Here is a 24,492-nt window from a genome sequence, read left to right on the forward strand (position 1 = left end):
AGGTCCAACCAGAGTTTCTTTGTTTGTTGATAATATGCACCAGTCACACCTAGTCCTTTATCGATATGCTGTTACGCCTAAAAACCGTACTTGATCTCAGACTTTGGAATTGCTAGTACACATGGTTTACTCTCTTCTGTTTTGATACTTTTTAAAATTGTTAATGAATTTTCACCTCCCAGCCATACCGGGCAAGAACTGGCTTAAATGGAAGTTTTAAAACACATTCAGGCATACATACTTTCAGGCCTGGTTGCAAGGTACAATTTGACGAAGATGGGTTCTTAACTGAAGCCATGCTGTCCCAAGTAAAACTGTTAATTCTGCCTTTATACTTCTCTAACATGCTGATCTTATTTGTTGGTCTGTTTTTGTTGATAGGTTGTTGAGGACACAAAAGAAAAAAGAACAGTTATCCATCAAGCTGTTAAGGCTTTGTTTCCTGGGTTAGAGACTAAGACTGAAGATCGGGATGGGAAGAAATTGATTGTGGCCTACCATACAGCCGGAAAAAAGGCACTGGCAAGTAAGTCATAGGGTATAGCCCACCTTTTTGTTTTCCTTTATTACTCTTGCATATGCCAATGAAGGTTGGTCATTTTACTTTCAGTGGTATGATTGGAAACAAATTGATTTAATTGCTACTTTGTATAAGGCATTCCTCATTACATCTCCATGCGATTCAGATACCAGACAATTGGAAATGCTACAACTACTCTATGGATTTACTGCACATGGTTTGATTACCAAACCTCCCACTTGAAGCCTGTGGGAGCATCACTGTTAATTTGCATATGCTGCTAGGTGCAGAATTATCAAATGTATGCTGCTGAGAGAATATTTTAGCAAGTTGAAACCCCAGAACTTACTTTTTGGGGGGCATAGGGAGTCTTACAAGCCTCTATGCCCAGCTGTGCTGATTGTAATAATAATAATTTTAATGTGATACAGATTGAAAAAAGTCAAACTTTACACATATTACATTTACATAACCAAAGAAAAGAAAAAGAAAATAAAATTTCACTTTATACATTTGTGTAGATAAAAGAAAAGGTGAAGGAAAAAACCGTAAAAAAGAAGAGAGAGTGAAATATAAAATACATAAATATATCTAAGAACATACAAATTTTACGGAATCCAAAATCTTAATAAAACCTTCATATAAAAACACTTTTAGTCATTTTGAATCAGAATGCCTAGCACTTTTTCAATCTGGAGCCATACATTGTATAATGCAATGAAAAGATGCATATTAGATGTATTAATACAATATAACCAAAATTGATTCCAGATTGTGAGCAAATTCTCCAAGGTATTTAGCAATTGAGGGTCTCATTATAGAGCATTCAGTTAGTAGATGCTTGGCCGTCTCCAGGCATTCCGAAAGAGCACATAGACGACATATTCGATCAACAGTTGCAATTTTTTCCCTCGATCCCACGTTATAAAAGGTTGGTAATTGCTCCAAACGGAAAAGAATAATAAACCGTCTAAGCCTTACGGAGGGGCATAAATGCAGATAGGCCTGAGGTTTCATATAGCTATACAGTCGATACTTTACAAAAGCACATGACTTTAAACATCCTAGATGAGAAAAGTTCTCCAACCAATCCCATAAATCTACCTTTTTCCCCAGGGCTACTAAAGCCTCCTGGGAAACGGTCGACCCTCTATTTATCCAACCAATATCTCTCAGTAATTGGATCATACTTTTCTGGAGAGGGGAAGAAGTATCTTTTTTACTTACTTCTAAATATATGGTAGCCAATAGAGGATTGGGAGAGCTGCTCTTCATCTTTAGATAGAAGCTCACCCTTTTTTAAGCACCATTGCTTTAAGTGAAGGTAAACCCAACTCAAGTCTTATCAAGGCCATAGGGACACTCGGAGGTAACCCCAGTATGCGTCGCCAACATTTTCCCTCCACCACTTGTAGCCAGGCTAGGTCAAATGAGGTAAGGGCTTCCAGCCCATACGTGATCATAGGTGCAAACACCTGTATATACAGGTGTCTCGTCCCCCATAATGTGAAACCAGCCTGCCTACGGGTAAATGACGCAATGAAAGCTGTTACTTGCTGCGCCCTTATTCTCCTACCTTGTCTACACAGGGAATATTCACCCCGTGGTTCAATTTCAACTCCGAGGTAACGATAGGAGGGGGAATATAGTATGTTATTATTCTGCACCCAGAGCTCAACACGGGAGACTTTTTTCTTCGTGAATCTTATAACTTTAGTCTTGTCCAGGTTAATTGTTAACCCATTGATCTTAGCATACTCCCATAGTGCCACCGCTGAGCGCCTAATGCCAGCAATAGTGTTATCAAAGATGACTAAATCGTCTGCATATGCCAATACTGCGCACGGTACAGCCCCTATTTTAGGGGGGCAGTTATTCACCTCGGCCAGCACTATTGGAATATCATGTACATAAAGATTATACACGAGTGGCGCTGTAACGCATCCCTGTTTTACCCCTCTATCTTGTCTCACTTGTCTAGTCAGGGAGCCCTCTTGATTTAATCTGAGGCATACCATGGTATTATAATGCAGCTGTCTAAGATAGTACAGGAGACTAGGCGGGCAACCCATAGCTTCAAGTTTCTTCCATAGCCTGGCTCTTGGAATGGAGTCGAATGCAGCCTTAAAGTCAATATAGAGGGCGTAAAGCGGGGGCTGTCCCTTGTTGAACGCCCGAGTTCGTAGTGTATCCAACACCCACAAATTGTGCGTGGTAGAGAAACCCCGACGAAATCCACATTGGAACCTACTGAGAATATTAGCCTGTTCAGCCCCGTTTTGCAATTCTGTAAGCAAAAGCGCTGCAAAAAGTTTTCCCGTGATATCCAACATGGAAAGAAGTCTATAATTGTTTGGGTCCATACGACAACCTTTTTTATACACCGGCACCAATATCGCCGTTTGCCATGTACAAGGAATCTTCCCCTGTACTAAAACCTTTTTAAAGAGTATGGAGAGGAGAGAAGCCCAAAATGTAGGATGGTTCTTAATGACAACATTCGCTAGGCCATTAGGGCCAGGAGCTCTAGAAGCTTTCAAGGTTGCTATTTTGTTAAGAATGGCCTCCTCAGAGGGCTCAAAGGGCGGGGGATAGTAATTCTTCATGGTTGTAGTTATTGGTACATCTGCTTCTCCTGAATTACGATCCAAAAGAAATCTTACCCAGGTTACCTCTCCAATAGGATTGTCCAGCTGGCCCTTGACCTTCTCTTTGTTCTCTTTCAGTAACTGCCATATGTTACGCGAGTTTCCAGAGCAGATGGTTTTTACCAGCCTCTGGTTTCTAAAGTTCCTCTCTGTATTTCTGATATTTCTAATACTACCTCTATATTTGTTTTTAGTTTTTCTGACTTTATCATAATAGATAGTGCACGCTATATTTTGTCCCCTGAGTCCCCACATCTCTACTCTAAACCTTCTCTTGGCATCACGAATTTCCTTACTGTAAGGCATAATCGTACCTCCAAGCTTTGTCATATAATTTTTCCTTGAGGTGGCATGTAATCCTGAGAATCCCAGGATCCATTCTTCTATTTCATTTACGTTCAACTGTTCAAAATAGGGGAGAAGACCCTGGGCCGGATATAAAAGAGCTTCCGTAGCCTTGTTAATGTTTCTCTCTGACCAGATAATTCTAGAGCCTGTATAATTAGTTTGAATAGTGCCCATGTTACACTTATTAGCAGGAGAGAGAGGGAGTTGGAGAGAGCACATCAGAGCCGCATGGTCACTCCATTTATTGGCTATAACCCTCATATTAGTTACTGTGGACAACATTTCAGGACACATAAATATATAATCTAAAGTATTGAATGATGTCCCATTAGACCAAATGTGTGTAGATCGCAATTTTTTGGTTTTATATATACTTTTATGCAGCTTTTGTTATTCAGCAAACAATACAAATGAGTGATATTTGCAAACATACAAACAAAAAAAAACAATATTGGTCGTCCAATCAAATAAGGACTTTTTTTTGTCATCTACTAATACTTTATATTCAATTCATTATCATTTGTGTAATGGCTTGTTAAATATATATATCATTCTAAATTTCCATTAGTGTGAAATGATAGAATAGTGGTGTTTGTAAACATGCAAATAATGCTTTCCATCAGTATCCAATTGAAATTTGTATAGACACAAATTATGATAAACTGTATTATACGAAATGTTCATATCGTATATAACGAGCCCTACCGAAGCTCACTATTAGGCCCATGATAATCTGGACCTGGGAGTAATACGCACTCCAGGCTATTGCATGAGGAGACATGGAATTATAATATCCAATGTTGAATGTTAAAATTGTAAACAAAGTTTGTTTTCTTTTTTTGGTGCAATAACAAGGTTTTCAATTGTTCTTAATGTAACTAAATCAGGATTTAATTGAAAATTCAATTCTGTTTGTGGAATATTATTTTTTGTTAGTTTGGTTTCAGTTGTTTATATTGAAAATGTTTAAATTATTCAAGTTTCATGTGTAACAAACCAGAAATTCTATTAAAAGATTGAAATTGATGAATTATATGCTTGGCCCGAGCTCAAAGGATCCTCGGCTGCACTCAAGAATAACAACCAGTTCCAGCACCCACTCAATTACTGGTAGTACCCTCAGGAGAAGGCAGTCATTCTCTTGACCCAAGCTAGTTTTCCTAGTGCTAGTGTCAGCTAGGGTCATTTTGGACAGCAGACTTATTTCTTTGGACGTTCCCGACTGACAAGCAAGCACCTTAGTTAGTAAAATAGGTAGGGACCACCCATAGTGATTTGGAAAGCTAGGCCTTCTAGTTTACTTTAATAAAATATCGTATACCATGTCGTCGGAATCGGTGTCCTTCTGACTCACCACAGTACCCATTTTTGCTTCTTCTCCGCCTCGCCCTCACCATGCAATTCTCATGCTCTCTTCCTTTCTACTTCTCTCTGCACTCTCCTTTGCTCAGAACGATCTCAACTCTCGTCCCATCCCTATTAGCTCTTCATGACGCCTCCCTGCTTCTCGAACCACTACTCTTCCATTTGAAAACCTACTCCAGCCCCAACTTTCATACACTTCCTCTTCTCGCATGTACCCCCTAGCGCGCCTTTGTTGCTCGGACTGAACGTCGCTATGCTTCTGCATATCTCTTTCTATTGCTCTTTGGAATGTGCAATCTGTCTGTAATAAAACCTCCCTTACTTCCGACTCCTCCTTTTCTCACTCTCCCATTCTCCTTCTCTTGACCTCATCACCCTTACCGAGACCTCGATTTGTCCCTGTGATTCTGAAACACTTTATGACCCTGCCTCCACCTTCACCCACTCTCCCGCGCCTCACTGCAGGGGCAGTGGTGTAGGACAGTTTATCTTCTAACTTTCTCTCTCTGCTACTCCCCTATCTCCCGTTAATTCTTCCTCTTTTGAATACATTATCTGCACAATCCCTGCTCCCTATGGCATACATATTCCCTCTATCGACCTCCTGGTTGGGTAGGTCAATTTTCCAATCGCCTCTCCCAACTAATTTACTCTTCCCCCGATCACCACCTCATTGTCATTGGTGACTTTAACCTCCCTTCTCTCCCTGCGTCTATATCTACTGACTTTCCCTCTTCTCCTTAACCACTCACTCTCGTCTGCCCACCCATTCAAATGGAAACCTCTTTGACCTTATTCTCATCTCCTCTCAACTCTCTGCCTCTAATATCTCCACCGCTCCTTCTCCCTCCCATCACTCCATCGTTGTTGCCTCAATCTTCACCCCTGTTTTATCCTCACTCTCTCAATCGAATACTACTGTTACTAAGCGCAAGGTTCCCTCCTCTAAACGCCACTACCTCTCTGACCCTAAACCACTCTTTCCTCCAATGCTGAACTCGCCTTCCCATCCAATGAAGAATCCTTCACTAACTTGTTCTCTCTCCTTTTCATCTTCCTTCCCTCTTTCCACACTTACTCCTAAATCCTCCCCTCCATGACCTTGGATTACACTTCTCATCTGCACACTGAAAACAACAATGTGGAAAAAGCTGTGCACTTGGCAAAGGTCAAGATACTTTTGAGATCTCCAACTCTACCTCACTGCTCTTCAAAACTCCTCCTCTGCTAAAACTCCTCCTCTGCTCTTGGCTTTGCCAAACGTAATTTCTATCTCTATCATTTTGTCTCAATCATCCCAACCCACGTGCCTCCAGAAATCACTCAACTCCATTCTATCACCTCCTAAACCTCCATCTACTCCTCTCGTTCTGCAAATGATCTTGTTCTCTACTTTGCTTCAAACATTTCAACCATTCACAGTACCCTCAGTACTTCGCTTCCATCTCCTACTCCTGCTTACTCTTCTCCACCACTTCTCCCCTACTCTCCCGCTACTTTGTCTTATTTTGCCCCCACCAACCCTGATGAGATTCTTTCCTCACTCAAGGCCAACCCTTCCTGTGCCCACGCTGTCCCACTCATTGTGAAGCACATAGTTCCCAGTGCTGCTCCACATCTTTCTTCCCTAGTCAACTCCTCTGTTGACGATGCTACTTTTCCCACATCAGCTATTGTCATTTTCTCCTTAAGAAACCTGGTCTCGTTCCTAACTGTCCTGCCAACCTTCATCCACCCTGTCTCTCTTGTAACACACTATTTCAGTATCCTAGAATGAGTAGCATTCAATCAACTCACTGAGTTCGTCGATACTGTGAGAAACCTGAAGGTGTCTCATCAGCTAGTCCCTGGAATCTGTCATCCAGGTAGGCAGGACACGGCCATCACTATTGGATCCAGTTCCTGAAGGTGGACCAGTGCAGGAGGATCACCTAGATGAGGGGGGGTCTTTGGGGAGTGGAAGTGTGACACCGAAGGGTGAGACGCGGTAGCCCCTAGCCTATGACCCCCTTTTCCCCATCCTGCCCAGTAGGATGCTTAGAAACTCTACCTCCCCCTTTTTCCAACACAAACACTTACATAGTGAACGACAACAGACTAATAACCAAGCCGTTTAGCTAACATGTCCCAACACAATGGTCAGGCAGAGTCCGGCAATTACCGACAACTACACACACAAGACTACCCTTTCCCTTCCCCATAGGGATGAAAGGTGGAGCACAAGAGCACACTCCGAGCCTGGCCAAACGTACGAGGAAGCAGCCATTCCAGGACGGCAGTTTTAACTGAGAAGAAAGGCGGCGAGACCTGAAAGGACATCAATGAGGGAGTTGCCTTTTTCAACCCAGACCCGCAAAGCCTCTGATAAAAGAAACATAAAACCGGGAATCGCAGCTGGCAAATGGTGTGACGGATGTCTGCGGTACATGACACCCTCCTGCACGGATTACCTGGACGGTGTGACATGGTTGCTATCGTGGTACTGTTCTTGACTCCAGTGGCAAAGGAACCGCCAACAAGTTCAGCACAGCCGGTGAGTTGGAAGAACCTGATAGTCACCTGGACTGTGTTTGGCTCTAGGTTACAGTGGCAACATTAAAAATATAAATAGATGAGGTCTTATGTGAACATATTTGGTACCAGAGATAGTTGTCCGGCGCCACGTGTGCACTCAGTCGAAGTTTTCTGGCTGGTACCCCTCTCCTGAACAAAGAGACTGTGTTGAACATTGTGAGTAAAAAAACTACAAGTACCAAAAGGCCATAGGGAAGGTCGGTTTAAGGTATTAAGGTGGTCATACAAAGGTCAATCCAAATCCCTTGTACAATTGAAAGTCCTTGACACATTGCACAGGTTTTGGAATTGTGGAACTGGTGTTTGCGCCCATCGGAGGGGAGCGCTGTGCGAACTGTGATGGTATGAAGCCTGCTCCTGCCGTAGGCTAACCGTGACCCAGCGAGTAGAGATCGCCCTTCAGAAGTCTGTTTAAATTGGCAAGTGCTCTGGTTGGTCGAAACCCGACTGAGAGAAGGATTGGAGCCCGGCTGAGGGGGATCCAATGGGTGAAGGGTATTCATCTGACATACAGATTAACAGAAGGAACTTTTGTTTTTTTGTTTTTGGTGTATCGGGCCCTCTGAAGCAGGAGACTTTGCATGAGAAGAGACTTGGGCACAGAAGGCTCTGATACTGAGAAAAGGAACTGTAAGCTTGTGCTGCAGAAGCCCAGGAATGTGCTGTGTTCGAGAGTCCGGCCCCATTCTAAAAACGTGGGGAAGGGAGACCCCAGCCATAACATCCTGACTTAACAATTTGTGAACACTTCTATCTTTTTTTGTGAACATTATCCCACACTATTTTATAGCATAGTGGTAAGGATTGGCAATAGGTTTTCTTAGTATAGGCCCTTTCTATTTGACTAGATTCCATTACGACTGTATTCCTTTTTTTTTCTACTTGTTTTTATTAGCATTTATGAAGTGAACCAGACATTTTCATTATAACAAAAACCAACATGTATAACCCACTTTTGTCAAAATAGTCTAGATCTCCCAATCCCCCTCCCTGTCCCTACAACCCCGCCCCCCACCGCCAACCCTGCATCCAAATCAACTTTTATTCAATGGTGCAAGTTTTTTCTATCAGTATCTCACATCCGAGGGTTCTCATATTGTCTGTATATCTCCCCTGTCGGCTCCCCTCCGGTCCCTCTCCCCTCCTCACCCTTCCCCATTCCACTCCACACTCCCCCCTAAATTAGTCCATGTGGCTCTCGTCCTCAAGTCCCCATATGAGGCGTAGGGCAGACCACTCAGTATGGAATCCCTCAATTTTACAATTTACCACCGCAGTAAGCTTCTCCATTACCATCATATTTTGCACTTTGTCCTTCCTATGTTACTTTCGTGGGCAGCGTTTCATTTTTCCAACTTTGGCCTATGGCCAGTCACCCCGCTCGTATAATGGTTTCCCACATCTTCGGAAGTCTATGTTCTTCCCGATCATTTTACAGGAGGTCTAGTAGCAGCTGTAGTGGATCCAGGTCCTACCTTATCACTGTCACATCTTCCATCCAGCTTAGCACCTGTTTCAAAAACACCTGTACCATGGGGCATCGCCACCACATGTGGGCCAGGGTCCCCCGATTCCCGCAACCCCTAGGGCACACTGGAGAGGCTCTTGGATACATCTTGGACAGTTTCACTGGGTCCCTGTGCCATCCTTACATGGTTTCATTCATAGCCTTGTATAGTTTGGACAATATACCCTTCCTTGTTACAGATTGGTCAAGAATGTTTCCACTGGTGTTAGATATCTCGTAGATTTTTTCCACTGGTGTTAGATCTCTCGTAGCCCCAGCCTTACCCCCCCCCCCCACCTTGGATGGGTCAGGATACCCTTAATGCAAAGATATTCAAATATAGAAATTGCTTCTCCTCCCAATATATCCCGCACCTTATCCCACTCATGGAAGTTCCCGTTCTCAAAGAATTGCCCCACTCTCTCAAGCCTCGCATCCGTCCACCTCTGGGAATTTACGAATCCCTGATGCCTCAACTCGAACTGCAGCCCCCATGTTGAAGACATAGCGAAGGGCCATGAAGTGTAACCCGTGCGTCTCTGGATTCCCGCCAGACTGACAAAAAAAACTCCCAATGTAGGGTGGGGCCGAATACGCTCTGGTATTGACAAATCGGGGACCAGATGTCCCTGACCTTCAGAGGGTGCGCTACAAGATCTTCCAAGTAAGTCCAAGAAGTCCCCTGATTTGTACTGCCTTAAAGTACAGGCGGATGTCGGGGAACCCAAATCCCCCCCTTGTCTCTTGGAAGGGTAAGGGTTGCCATTTTAACTCTTGAGGTCTTGTTTCCCCATATGAACCTACAGAGTTCTCCTATAAATTTTAAGAAGAACCTCTCTGGTAGCTGTCTCGGGATATATGCAAACAAATATAGAAGTCTGGGGAGGACATTCATCTTTATCAAAGTTACCCTTCCATACCAGGTCAGTATCAAGGAGAGCCACCGCTTTAGGTCCACCGTGAGTTGAGCACGAAAGGGATTGTAGTTAGCCGCTACCAACTCTCCTAGATTCCTTGTCACCCATATGCTCAAGTATTTGATGCTGCTCTGTTTAACCTTCATGCCCCAATAGCTCATTTTCGTACCTAGGAGGGGACTCCCTGCCAGTAGCGGCAGGATAGCAGACTTTCCCACGTTTATTTCGAGTCCCGAGAGGCGACCATACTCCTCAGTCTGGGCTGTTAGCGCTGATAGGGAAACCCGAACATCCGTAAAATAAGCCAGTAGATCATCAGCAAACAGCGAAATTTTGCATTCAAGTTCTCCCCCACAATACCTTTTTGATACTTTCATTCATGCGAATTGCAATCACCAACGGTGCCATAGCGAGGGTGTACAGGAGCAGGGATAGGGGACATACCTGCCTAGTCCCTCTCATGAGCTCAAATGTCTCTGTATGTCCCCCATTTATCTGCACCATTGCCCTGGGCCTATTATTTAACTCTGTCACCCATTTCAGGAAGTTTGATCCCAGCCCCATCCTCCCCAGAACGTTTATCTTGAAAGGCCACTCGATCCTTTCAAAGACCTTTTCTGAGTCCAATGTCACTACACACGTGTCCAGCCCTCCCGCCTGTGCCCCATGAATCCGGTTGATCAGTCTTCCTGATGTTGTCTGATCCTTGCCTTCCCCTGATAAATTCCACCTGGTCCCCATGCACTAGGAGTGGAATACCCCCCTCCAGTCTTGTTCCTAGGACTTTCGCCAGTATCTTCACGTCCCTACTAAGGCGGGAAATGGGCCTATAGGAGGAGCACCTGGCGGGTTCCTTCCTTTCCTTTGGGATTGCAACAATAATTGCTGTCATCATCGTATGGGGGAGGGTTCCACCCTCCAAGCACGCATTGAATACCTACAATAAACGTGGTGCTAACAAGGATTTACATCATTTATATAATTTTATCGTAAACCCATCCACCCTCGTGGCAGTACCTGCTTTCATTCCTGCTATGGCCCGCATGACTTCCTCTACGGTAATGGGTTTCTATTATCTCTTTGCAGAGCCCTGGGATTGGGAGACCTTCAAGGAAATCATCAATTTGGGACTCATCCCCCACCCATTCCGATGAGTAGGGGGTTCTCTAGTATTCTACCGATGTCGTGCAGGCACCCGTTATCCTCCATCCTAATAGCCCCGATAGTCGTCCTCTTTTTCTCCTGTCTCATTCTCAATGCCAGGATCCCATCTGCCCGATTACCCACTCTACTTGTATTTCTGTTTCAGAAACTGGAGTTTTTTTTTTTTCTTTCTCCAGCATGGGGTCTGGCATGGATTCACATGCTCATGAATATTCCCCGTCGTCAGGCTGGGAATCCTCGGTAAAGAAAAAACCAGTATCAGTTTCGTTTCTGATCTGTCTTTCGTAGTAATAACCAATCACTGGTCTCTGCGTCATACTGACCACAGCCAATGACTGCCCTCTACCTAAGCACCGCCTCTGGCAGCCATCTTCAGATTTTTACCGCACGTTCATGTGTTGGGATCCTCGTGCTATTGCTCTCGAGCGTTAGTGCTATTTTTTCGCGCTTTTTCACAAAAACTTCGATTCTTTCGGTCAAAAGAGCCTCAAGCTCCACCGATCCTACATCCGATCAACGGGGACCCGTGTCGGATTCATCTGTGCCCCTCAAGGGTGAAGATTTCGTCGAGCTACACTTCGGAGGACTCCAGAAGCTTCTCAGGCCCGGTCTCGGAGAAGGCCCAGGAGAAGGGAAGCTCGACGCCCGGAAAGCTGTTCAGGGCCTGCCCTGGATGCCAGCTGCAGAACGTCTTCAAGGAGGACGAACACTCTTTCTGCCTTTACTGCCTTCATGGGGACAAGACGCACGTGGAGAAGGACTGTGCGTTTTGCGGCAACATGTCGGAACGGACCATGAAGGACCGCCATCAACGTCTCGCCAGCTGGCTGGAGGGTAAGAGCCCGTCTGGCGAGAAGAAGAAGAAATCTGAGCGGTCTTCTAAGACCTTTGAGGGCGCCCCGGCGACGGGGGCCCAACATAAGGCCAAGCACCGCGAGTCCGCTGGCACCGGGAGCGCCGAACGGTCGGGCTCTACGGGCGCCAGGCAGGGCGCACCCTCCCCGGCACCATCAACCACGAGCCAACGCTCTGGGTCGGGTAAGAGGAAGGCCGAGCACCCGGCGAAGCTCCTGGAGAGGCCCCGGTCGAGCTCTAAGGCAGAGGAGGAGCGTGGCAGTGCCCCCTCCCTCAAGGATAAGGCGGTGAGCGCACCTAAGGTGGTGAAGGCCTTGATCCATTCGACCAAGCCCTCTATCGAAACGGTCGCGGCGGCCCTGGCCCAGCCTGTGGAGGCTGCACCAGTGGTGGCGGCCTCGGGGCCCAGAATCTCCCTGCCTCCTCGGAGGGAGTCTTCTTTCGTGCCCATCGATAGGACCCCCGTGAAACCCTCCGTGGGGAAGAAGGGGGGGCAGGGCGTCGTCGTAGATTCGGCCTCAACCTCAGAAGAGGAGCTGATCGAGGTCTTAAGCCACGGCCTAGGCGTGGAACAAGACCAGCCCGTCGGAATGGGCCCCGACGCAGGTGACGACGACGACATCGTCGAGGATACCGACGGGGCCCCTGCTCGCCCGTCGGATTCCCCTCTGCCAGCGCCGCAAGACAACTCAGCGGCCATTTTGTTGGCTATACAGTCCTTATGCTCCGAGATAAGGACGAGACTACCGTTACCGACGGAGGAACCTCTCCCGTCGGGGGATCCAGAACCGGGACCTTCTGGTGTTCCCCCTACCAAGAAAAGAAGGATCCATCCACCGCCTCCTTTTCAACCGTCGCGCCCCGTCCAGCCCTCCTCCCCGTCCACCCGAGGGGATGATACGGGGACTGACACGGCAGCGACGGGTACGGACGACGAGGCATACGACGAGGATTTTCCGTCGTCGCCTCCCACCAGGGCTTCTCCGCCCGACGAGATTGGATCGTTCCACTCAATGATCGCCAGGGCATCCGAGCTTTTCCAACTCTGCCCTGAGGAGAAGAAAAAGGAAGGCTTCCTTTACCAACGGCGCGAGGCCAAGAGGAAGACGGTCCTCGCAGTGCCTCTGTTGGACGACATTTGGGATGAGGGCCTTTCCCTCCTCAAGAACCCTTCCACGACGCCAGCAAAAAGAGACCGGTACGAGAAAAAGTACCGGGTCCCGGACTCGGCCCCCCTATGCCTCCGGGCGCAGCCTACCCCGGACTCCGTCGTCTCCGCGGCAGCCAGGAAGAAAGCGGGGGGGGGGGTGCGGCCTCCACGTCGACTTCCCCGCCGGACGGCGAGGGAAAGAAATTGGATGCCATGGGACGTAGAGTCATCTCGTCGGCGGCGACGACGATTAAAGCGGCCAACGCCTTGGCTATCGTGGCCCGCTACGACAGGGAACTCTGGTACAAGATAGCTCCCCTGCTGGATTTTCTGCCGGACGACAAGAGGGCGGAGGCCCTTGAGATCCTGCAGGAAGGTGAGGTGGCCTCGGACCACGCCATCACCGTGGCGACGGACATCGCAGACACTGGGTTCCGCCAGATGGGCAACGGCGTTTGCCTTCGACGTCGCGGATGGCTCAAGGCTACGGACTTTCGGCAGGACGTCCAGACCAGGGTCCTGGACATGCCCTTCGACGGGAACAACCTGTTTGGGAAGACAGTGGACGATTCCCTTCAGGCCATCAAGGCGGATACTGAGACGGCCCGGGCCCTTGGAGTACTGCAGCAACGGCGGACGCCCTTTCGGAGCGGCGGAGGCAAGGGCGCCTCCAAAGGTTCCGGCGGCGGTTTCGCTTCCTACCGTCAAGCGGCCCGCTCGTCGTCGCAAGAGGCCTACAGAGGACGAGGCAAGTCTGGCGGACCCCGCCGTCGTCGCCAAGGAGGCCAAGGCGGCAAGGCCGCGTCCAAGCAGGATTGAACCGGCCGTGGGGTCGGGCCCCCACCGAAGCACCCCGGTGGGAGGCCGGCTGGCGGGCTTCGTCAGCGTGTGGGAGTCCATCTCCACCGACCGTTGGGTGCTGGACGCCCTGGCCCGGGGCCACGCGCTCGAGTTTCAAAGAAGGTGCCCGCGCGTCCCCCCCGTGGCCAGGAAAGAACTTCACGTCCCTCAACTTCTCCTGGAGGTAAAGGCGATGCTCAGAAAGGGCGCCATCGAACTCGTCCCAAAGAGGCTTCGGGGCTCCGGAGTCTACTCGCGTTACTTCCTCGTGAAGAAGAAGACGGGAGGATGGCGCCCCATCCTGGACCTGCGACGCCTGAACAAGTTCATCAAGGCGCAGAAGTTCCGGATGGTCACCCTCCAGCACGTCCTGGGTCAGCTGGAGGAAGGAGACTTCCTATCGTCGTTGGATTTGGAGGATGCCTACTTCCACATTCCCATCCTAAAGGGGCACCGAAAATTCCTCAGATTCGTGGTCCAAGGGCGTCATTACCAGTTCAAAGCCCTTCCCTTCGGACTACGGTCGGCACCCAGGGTTTTCACCAAGTGCCTCGCACCGGTGGCGGCGCAGCTGCGCCGCGAGGGGATTCACGTCTACCCCTACCTGGACGACTGGCTCATCCGCGCCAAGACGAGGGAGCTCGCCGTGGTCCACACGGCAAGGACCGTCCAACTCCTCACGGACCTGGGATTCTCCGTGAACTACGCCAAATCCCACCTGGTGCCCGCGCAAGTCGCACTGTTTCTGGGAGCGAGGCTCGACACAGTGTCCCTTCTGGCCTCCCCGTCGGAGGAGAGGACCAGGACCATCTTGGGCAAGGTGCAACGGATGTTGGTGGCCGACGCGGCCAAGGTGAGGTCCATCAAGTCCCTCCTCGGGATGATGTCTTCCTGCATCTACCTCATTCCCATGTGCAGGCTCCGGATGCGCCCGTTGCAAGAGTTCCTGGATGCGCGCTGGATCCAGACGACGGGCAGCTTCGAGGAAAGGATCAAGCTCGCCGAGAGTTTCCGACGAGCGATACGGTGGTGGGGCACCCGCGCGCATCTGACGGCAGGCATGGACTTCCAGACCCCAGCCCACCAGGTGACTGTGACCACGGATGCCTCCCTACAAGGGTGGGGAGCGCACACCGAAAATCTGCACGCAAGGGGACTCTGGCTCCCGACGGAGAAGTCCCTGCATATCAACGTCCTGGAGCTCCGTGCAGTGTTTTGGGCCCTCAGGTCCTTCCTTCCGTCCCTCAAGGGCAAGGTGGTGAGGATCTTCACCGACAACACCACCACCATGTTTTACATCAGGAAACAGGGCGGAACCAGGTCCCCAGCGCTGTCCAAGGAGGCGCAGGACCTGTGGCATTGGGCCGTCGCCCAAGGGATTCTTCTGGTGCCGTTTCATCTGGCAGGGATAAAAAACACCATCGCCGACTCACTCAGCAGGGAGCTGCGCTCGTGCCACGAGTGGGAACTACGGCAGGATCTGGTGGATCGCCTCTTCCGACGGTGGGGCACACCCCAGATCGACCTGTTCGCGACGGCGACGAACACCAAGTGCCGGAGGTTCGCCAGCAGGTTTCCCCAGACGAGGAGCATGGGCGATGCTTTCTCGTTCCCCTGGGAGGGCCTGTTCCTCTACGCGTTCCCTCCCTTGCCTCTGCTAATCCGGCTCGTCAACCAGCTCAAGAGGTCACGGTGCAGGATGATCCTCGTCGCACCTGCGTGGCCGAGGCAGATATGGTTCCCGGACCTTCTGGACTTGTCGGCGTCCCCGCCAATCAAGCTGCCGGCGGACGCGGATCTACTCTCCAGGGAAGGAGGCGCCATCCTCCACCACGACCCGAAGTCGCTGAACTTGCAGGCCTGGCTCCTGCAGCGCTAGAGTTTGGAGGATACAACATACCGGCCGATTGCAGAGAGGTTCTTGCAAAGGCCAGGGCGTCCTCGACTCTTAAATGCTACGGACACAAATGGAAGAGGTTCTCTGTCTGGTGCCACGCACAGAAGATTAACCCTCTACGGATTACGGCTCCCCAAGTGCTGCCGTACCTGCTGACGCTGGCCAAAGCTGGTCTGGCACACGCGTCCATCAAGATTCATCTTGCTGCGATCTCCCGATACACCAGAACCACGGGCCGGACGTCCTTGTGGTCTCATCGTCTGGTGAAAGAGTTCATGAAGGGACTGTTCAGATCGTTCCCGCCGGTGAAGGCTCCGGCCCCGGCGTGGGAGCTCAACGTGGTGCTGACCAAGCTCATGGGACCTCCGTTCGAGCCTCTGCACTCGGCCCCGTTGAAGTTTCTATCGTGGAAAACAGCTTTTCTCGTGGCCATCACCTCCGCACGACGAGTGGGAGAGATCCAGGCCCTTTCCTGCAAGGCCCCGTACTTGACTTTCCACGACACGAGGGTAGTGCTCAGGACGCACCCCTCCTTCATGCCCAAGGTACCGTCAGACTTTCATCTCAACGAACCCTTGGTGTTACCTGTGTTCTTCCCGTCGCCTTCGTCGCCGGCTGAGAGGACTTTGCACTCGCTGGATGTAGCTAGAGCGCTGAAGTTCTACGTGGACCGCACGAAAGGTTTTCGGAAGACGTCACAACTCTTTGTGAACTTTGGACCTGTCAATCAGGGGAAGGCTCTCTCGAAGGCTTCCATCTCCAGATGGCTCTCCGGCTGTATCATGTACTGTCACCGGTTGGCAAACCGACCGCTGCCTGGCCGTCCGAGAGCCCATTCCACCAGAGCGATCGCAGCTACCACGGCGTTCCTATCTGGTGTGCCCCTGCTGGACATATGCAGGGCTGCTACGTGGAGGTCGACGCACACCTTCACGAAATTCTACTGCGTCGACCGGGATTCCAGGGAGGAGTCCAGGGTCGGCCAAGCAGTGCTGCGCAACCTGTTCGCCTGAGGTGAGCCTGGTGAGGAGGTAAGATGCTTAATGTTGAGTTGATGTGATGCTTAATGTTGAGCCTTTGCCACCTCCCGTGGTTGTGCATGTGTGTACTGCTATGTATTCTTTATTCATGAGCATGTGAATCCATGCCAGACCCCATGCTGGAGAAGGAACAAGTTACTTACCTGTAACTGTTGTTCTCCAGCATGGGTCTGGCATGGATTCACATGCGAACCCTCCCGCCTACCCCTCTGCGGCTCTTCACTTGGTCATACTGCCACTTCACGTGCTTCCAAATCTGAAGATGGCTGCCAGAGGCGGTGCTTAGGTAGAGGGCAGTCATTGGCTGTGGTCAGTATGACGCAGAGACCAGTGATTGGTTATTACTACGAAAGACAGATCAGAAACGAAACTGATACTGGTTTTTTCTTTACCGAGGATTCCCAGCCTGACGAAGGGGAATATTCATGAGCATGTGAATCCATGCCAGACCCATGCTGGAGAACAACAGTTACAGGTAAGTAACTTGTTCCTTATCCTGCGTCAGTATAGCTTTCAATTACGTCTTGCATCGTCTAAGCTCTTCCGCTTTGGCGGGCAAGATATATTGCCCGTGGGTACCTCCTATTGGTGTCCCTTCTATTTTCCTATACAATTTAATCTCCTTTTCCCTCTTTTTCTTGGAGCCTTTTCTCATCAGGGTTCATCGTATAGTTGCATTGAAACCGTCCCAGACCGATTGGATCCCCACCTCCCCTGTATCATTGAAAAGGAAGTACTCCTTAATTTCCCTAAGCAGTTCCTGTTGCACCGCTTTTTCCTTTAGCTGGAATTCTTTGCATTTCCAATTCCCACTCGTCCTCCTCACACCACCCCCCATGGACCGCTGAGTAGAAAGTGAATGGCATGTCCCCTTCTGGCACCGGGTGGAGGGAGTCAGATAGGCCTAGTATCTCATTCACTTCTTTAAATCGCTCTGATTCACTCGGGTTGACCCTGCTCATTCGTCCCGCCCCATCGTTGTGCGGTCCCTCAGTGGGTCCAACGCCATATTAAAATCCCCACCCACCACCAATTGACCTTCAACGAATTGAATCAGTTTCTCTCTGACCTTCTCCCAGAATGTACATTGCTGCGCATTTTCTGCATATATTGAACCAATCGTGAGTTTGACCCTTTGCGAACACATACCGCCCATTGCGGTCAGTCAGAACCTCCTCTGTCGTAAAGCTGAACCGGGATGAGGCCAGGACCGCAACCCGTGCCTCTTTTTCACATCGAAGGCCATAATCGCCGCCCCCACCTCCCGGGATCGCAGCCTTCGTTCCCCCCCTTCTTCCAATGTGTTTCCTGTAGGCACATCTAATAGAGGTTGGAGCTCTTGAATTCACTTAACACCATATATCTTTTGGACAGTGATTTGAGGCCACTGACATTTTAGGGAGCCTATCCTCATATCACCCTGGCCAGACATCTCCTTTTTCCCAAGGGGACACTCTACATCCCCCTCCTCTGAGGCAAGTCCACATTTGGGACCCTCTTAACCGGATCCCAACCCCACACCCTTGATTTAGAACCTTCACATATTGAACATAGATCACCATCCCTCTTCCCTCCCCACCTCAGCATCCAACCCCACTCAGAGCCATCTCCCCTGACGAGATTGAATGTGGCCCTCCCACTTCGTTGACCGGCTCAACAAAGCACTCTAATTCGAGCCCCACCTTGTTTCTCCAATAACAATATACAGAACATCCATAAATCTCCTCTCCTCCCCCCTCATCTTAATCTTCAAAAATCGGTGCTATAATCTCACGTTCAGGAGGGGCCCTCCTGGGGCGATTCAAGCTTTCTAAATTTTCTGGAGCCTGGGACTTAACATCTTTTTGGACCCTTTATACGCCATCGTCTGTCGTGTCCCTTTCCATCGTCGGCCATTTTTTCCTTGTCTCATCCCAGTAACTTCTCTGTGACCCTCCTTATATCTTCCTCGGTCACCAATTTGTAACTCGGAAGGATTGCTCAGGGGCAACTTGCTCACCTTGGAATCAAGACAACACGGAGCAACACAGGTTCAATCCCTGGGTCCACGCTTAGAAACCTCTGGGTATTAAGCGCGTTATAATATGTTATGATAGTTTATTTATGACTGTATCCCTCAACTTCAAAGGATATAGAGAAGGGGAACCCCCAGCAGTACCTCACTCCCTTCTCGCTGAGCCACTTGGGGACACAGAGTTGCCTCTTCGCTAGTGTAAGTGCCGATAAATCCTGGTAGATCGCCACCTTCACATTTCCCAGGGACACAGAGCTCAGCCCCCTTGCCTTCTCTAGAATTTTGTCTATCGGGGTAGTTGTGGAAGCGTGCTAGCACCGAATGCTGACCCCTCCCGGTTGCTCCCGCTCTATGGACCCTCTCCAGTCTGGGTTTGTGCATGTTCTCATCGCTGAATAGGGTCTTCACCACCTCGTGGATGGTTCTCCGAAGGTCTCCTTCCGTTTCACCTTCTTTCTCCAGGATTCCAAAAAATTGCAGATTATTTCTCCTCTCCCGATTTTCGAAGTCATCCATCTTTAAGGCTATCTTGCCTTCTATTCTCTCCACCTCCACCAGCCTCCTATCCATCTGTGTTTCCAAGGAGGTCTGGTTGTGCTCCACTGCCTGTAGCCTCTCGTCCATGCTGTCAATCTGAACATGTATTCTATCTACTTTGCCGCCGATGTCCGCCCTCATCTCTCTAATCTCTTCCAGGAAGGAGGCGATATCTTTTAGTGGACATGGCGTCGCTCCCCGCCTCTGATATGATGGGATTGGATGTTTCACTGCCCAACTCTGATTTCTGATAAGCTCAGTGTCCCAGTTTTGCCCTCCAGTCCATGGGCGGGGTGGGGGCCTGCTTTACGTGGTTGGGTCATGTCTCTGTCCCGGTCCCCCGCTCTTTGTCTCACTCGTTGGTAAGGTCCTGTTCACCCTCCTCCAGGGGCCCACACTCTGTTGCCGGCTTTCACCACTATTTTTGCCCCCACAGTCCGGGTCCCTTACAAGCTTTAATGGGGGTGGGGGGGCAGGGCCCCCTCCTTTCTTCCCCTCTTCCAGGCGTGACAGCACTTATCTGTCTCTGTAGACCCCTCCTATGTGTGGGGCATGGAGTGGCTTGGCTCATCACTAAGGCAGGCACACGCCCCAGATGGGATCCCTGGGGGCCAACAGTTTACCGGATTCACTTGATGTCGCTGTGGTCCTACAGGACAGGGATGGGGGCGGGCGGACTTCACTCCAGCCCTTCCCCTTCGTGGCATCCTTTCTATTGTCCTGCACCTGACGAATGGTGCCTTCTCTTGATCAGGTGTTACGCTCACCTGGTATCCACGGGACGCCACCCAGGCCTGGTTGGATGATCTGCACTCTCAAACCCTCTCCCGGTCCCTTGGTAAGGCCTCTGGTTAAAGATGGATCTGCAATATAGGAGAGCTGGATTCAATACCAGATTGTCTTTGTTTTCCCACCTCCCTTGGCCTCAACTCCTTCCTCCCCCTTTGGGCCCTCTCCTCACCTTAATATTGTGAAAGAGGGATTCTCTGTCCTGCTCCTTGTGGCAGGGGCATGTAGATGTGTGGGGGCGAGCAGCGACCAAGTTACTTCACTGGTGCAAGCCCCCCTGAGGGAATCCACGCCTGCTGCGACTCTGTAGGTTTGCTGCTTTACAGTCTTTATATGCAGTTCTTATGTTCCTCTTAGTTCGAATAATAATCTCTTGCTTCTTTCCTTAGGTATGGAAAGGTATTTTGGTGTTGTCATGCAATTTGAAGATGAGCATGGGCCGGTAGGCGAAAGCGCGGTGTGCGCAATGCTGTTCGGTGAGTAATGCGCGATGCGCGGCGCTGTTTCAATTTTTATATTGCTAACCTGTGTCCTTTTCTCTCCTTGCAGGTTGCGATGTTCCTCGCCAGGCGCCGTAATGTTCCAGCAATGATACCAGCAATGATACTGACCCGGAGATGACTACCCAGGTAAGAATTGGGTGGGTTTCTTCATTCGGGAGGAAACGTGAGTAAACGCTTAATAATGCTGTCTTTCTTTCTCCTCTTTCAAGGTTCTAGTATTCCAGGATGCATGCGGTGCCGGATGATGGAGTTCGTACCTTCAGGTGAGTGGAACTGAAGTCGGCGATAGACTGAAGACAGGATACTGTTCCAGGTAAGTTTCGTAGTGTTCTTTCTCTCTCTGATGCCAGCTTACCTGAAACCAAGGACCTGCAAAGAACTGGACACGGTGAGCGTTATCCTGCCCACAGCACAATAACGCAAATCATGTTCTGCTGTTTGGGTGCGGTTTAAATAGTCTAAGGTAAAGTAGTCAAGGTAAATTAGTACCAGGCCAGCCACGCCCAAAAGACTAGACCGCTTAGCTCAGTTCCTTGTAACTGAGCTATGTGTGTGCCTCCATGTTGGCTGATGACTCCCCCCCCCCCCCCGCCAAGTTAAATAGTCCCAAGTAAATCGTCCCATTCTAACGTTTGTCTTCATGATGGTTATGAGCCTGGCGTCAAAGGCGCCAGGACTGACTCCAAGAGAGTCTTGGATGAGGTTTTAATGCCTTTGTCCTGGCCCTAACTAGAAGACTGGCCTGCCAGTGAGGGCCAGGGGCAAGGGTCATGATATCAGGGTCTTGAGGGGGAGCATCTACAAAGTGGGCACACACCCCAGGCACGGACCCGGGGGCCCACACCTTCACAGTATCTCCCAGAGTGTAGCAGGCTCTCAGGATCCCTCCACCTCTTATCCTGGCACACCTCAGGTTTTATGTGCGCCCTTGCTTCCCCCCCTTGCTGGGCCACCTCACCTACTCCAGCTGCAGGTGGTGTGGGTTCCCCTCAGTCCACTACCACCAGACTCTGGTGGGTGGCTGTTATGAGTATCCCTCGTGACGCGCTTCCTGTTGTGAGGGAGTGAAAACCCCTACTGCGGTCAACTGCCAGGGCGTTCCTGTGGGCAGCAGGGTTTCTCCTCTCTCCCTGGTGGGGTGCTGCCCCAGGCTTGGGCGGGGGGGGTGCTGTATAGGTGAGGGGGGGGGGGGGCTCTTCCTCCCCGCTTGCCCCTCAGGCCTTTTTTCAATCCCTTTTTCTTTTTACGTTTTTTTTTTTTTCTTCCCCCGTGGCCTCGAGCCATCTCAGGCTGGCCCCCCTCTCCTCTGCTGTGTTCCCTGCACCAATCACTGCATGGGCCCACCTGCTGCCATGCCTTGGTGCGCTCATGGATGCCCTTTCAATTGGAGAACATCTATCGTTGAAGTGAGACATGCCCGCTCGTATAAAGGCCAGTCCGGCTTCCTCCTCCCTCGCCGGAGCAATGCTTGCACACTGCAGGATCCCCGCGGTCTACAAGAGCTTTCCTGCGGCGTGTCGGCGGAGCGCTTCTCCCTCTGCCGACTCCATTGGAGTTTAGCCCTCCCCAGGCGGTCTGGCTCCCTCAAGCCGGCCGCCCAGCTGATGGTGGGGAGGAGGCTCATTCCTCCGGCTGCACTCACAATAGATATGTATAGAGGGGGGCAACAAGACCCCTCCACTCCTGGATTGCTGCCTTAGCCTCTCTGCACGCCGCAGTCCCTCCAATGTGTGTTCCACCGCACAGAGACTTTGTTTTTGGCTATGACGCCGACACACGTTTCTCCACCAAATACAGGCCTTCTGCTCGTTTTTTCACCCCCGAGTGCTGGGGGGGCCACATCTATCGATTTGGTGATGGGTGTGGGAGGGCAAGGCTGGGCGCTCAATCCACTTGCCGGTCCCCAAGTCGGAAGAGTTACGCTGATGCTGTTTCATCAGCGTGCCCCCTGGTCGCCTCTCAGGTGTGTATTCTTATTATTTGATGGTCGTAGCTTGCCCCCATCTTAGATTTAGGTTCAGATTTAGTGTTTATCTCACCCACTTTACAGTTCAATATACACCCATGAACTGTGATAATTTGTGTATGTCTTACTTTGTTGCCCTGACTTCCTTACAATACTCACACCCTCCAGCACCCTCTTCAATCTGGCTACCGACCGCTGCATTCTACCAAGACTGCTTTCCTCAATGTCGACAACTTCATCTCTTCTGCTTGTCATGTAAACCTTTAATCTATTCTTATTCGTCTTAACCTCTTTGCTGACTTCGATGCTGGCAATCATTCTGCCCTTCTCTCTACATTCTCTCCTTTGCATCGGAGAGAAGGGCCCTGCTTGGTTTGGACTTGCCCCTAGACACTTTCATGTGTCGTATGTGATGAATCCGATGATGCCATAACTCCTTTCCCAGAGGTAGCCTCTCCTCATGTAGCCAGGGGATGGCAACTGCTACCTGATCCTGACTATGCTTGCATGTTACAAAACATTGTTTTACAATATATTGCATGCAAGAATACATTGAATCTGACAAGGATATTACATATATACATAGCATGTGATAAATTTGCTAGGGCAAGTGAAGCAATTTTAACATGAACAAATGAATGCAAGATAATGTACAGGCCAAGCAACAGGTATAAACAATAGGGTAGAAGCGCAGGACAGGGTTATTTACTATATCTATTGTGGTCAGCCTGCCTGGTGAAGACTTAGGCCGGCAGTGTGGCTATACGATAGGTTTAAGGTCTTGCTCCAGTAGCCAAGCCTTAATGTTTTTTCCTGAACCGGAGATGGGAAGGATCAGCTCTAATGTAGATGGGGAGGGCATTCAAATTTTTTGCTGCCAGGACCGGGAAGCTGATTCCACCTGCTCTTTGTTGTTTGAACCGTGGGATTTTGACGCAGTGGGACTGGGCTGTTCTAGTAGACGGGTTGAGGTGTGGCAGGTGATGCTATCGCACAAGTATTTGGGAGCCTGGTTAGATAAGCACTTGTGGGTGAGGGACAGTGATTTAAATGTAATTCTGTGCTTGATGTTTAGCCAATTTAGGGACTGTCTTGTTCCAGAGATGTGCTCCTTCCTCGAGATATTCAGAGCTGCCCTGATGGCATTATTTTGGATCATTTGCATCTTGTTAATATTCCGTTGTGTAGTTCCTAAGTAAAGGGCATTGCAATAATTAAATTTAGAGAGGACTAGAGCTCTTGCTATTGTGATGGAGTTAGCTGGGGTTAAAAATGGTCTGCATGCAGTGATGAGTTTGCACGTATAGGCCAAGGCGGATGCCATCGCGTTTGTCTGTTTAATGATAAGGTGGAGTCAATATAAATGCCTAAGGTTTTTACAGCCTTAGAAATGTTGATTATATTACCATCGATATTAAATGAGGTATATAGATTGATTTTATTCAGGTTAGCAGGTGATCCTAATAGGAGCAGCTCTGTCTTCTCATCACTGAGACGAAGCCCATGCTTAGTCATCCAAGCTTGTATGATGAGGTATGTCATTTAGAGTTTTGCTGTCTATAATGTAGTCGCAGTTATGATGACGTGCCCTCCCCTACTATTGGACCACATCACACCCCTACTATTTCTATTTTCTCTTCACATCTATTTTGTATTGCAAATTGCCTCTGTCCTATCGCCCTCCCTCATCCCCCACTTTACCTTCTACCATCAACTCCTTCCCTAACCTTACTCTTTCGTATCCACAGGCTCCAGTTCTGCAACACCCTATGGTAACATTTGGACAAGGCTAGGCACCGTAAAACCACTACAGTGGTGACGGGTGCAATATAAATATTGAATAATATAACCTAGTCTG

At 49.6% G+C, this 24,492-nt stretch overlaps 1 protein-coding gene across 2 annotated transcripts in view; it reads left to right on the top strand.

Moving 5' to 3' along the window:
* The window catches only part of PUS7 (pseudouridine synthase 7), a 1,198,018-nt gene that overhangs the window by 199,604 nt on the left and 973,922 nt on the right, over positions 1 to 24,492 (top strand). For both annotated transcript variants that reach the window (XM_069629126.1, XM_069629125.1), the window contains exon 5: positions 382 to 526. In XM_069629126.1, coding sequence (XP_069485227.1) covers positions 382 to 526 — 145 coding nt within the window. The remainder of the gene's footprint in view (positions 1 to 381; positions 527 to 24,492) is intronic.

This window comes from Ambystoma mexicanum, chromosome 12 (assembly GCF_040938575.1).
Source record: "Ambystoma mexicanum isolate Mex_15411 chromosome 12, UKY_AmexF1_1, whole genome shotgun sequence".
NCBI lineage: Eukaryota > Metazoa > Chordata > Amphibia > Caudata > Ambystomatidae > Ambystoma > Ambystoma mexicanum.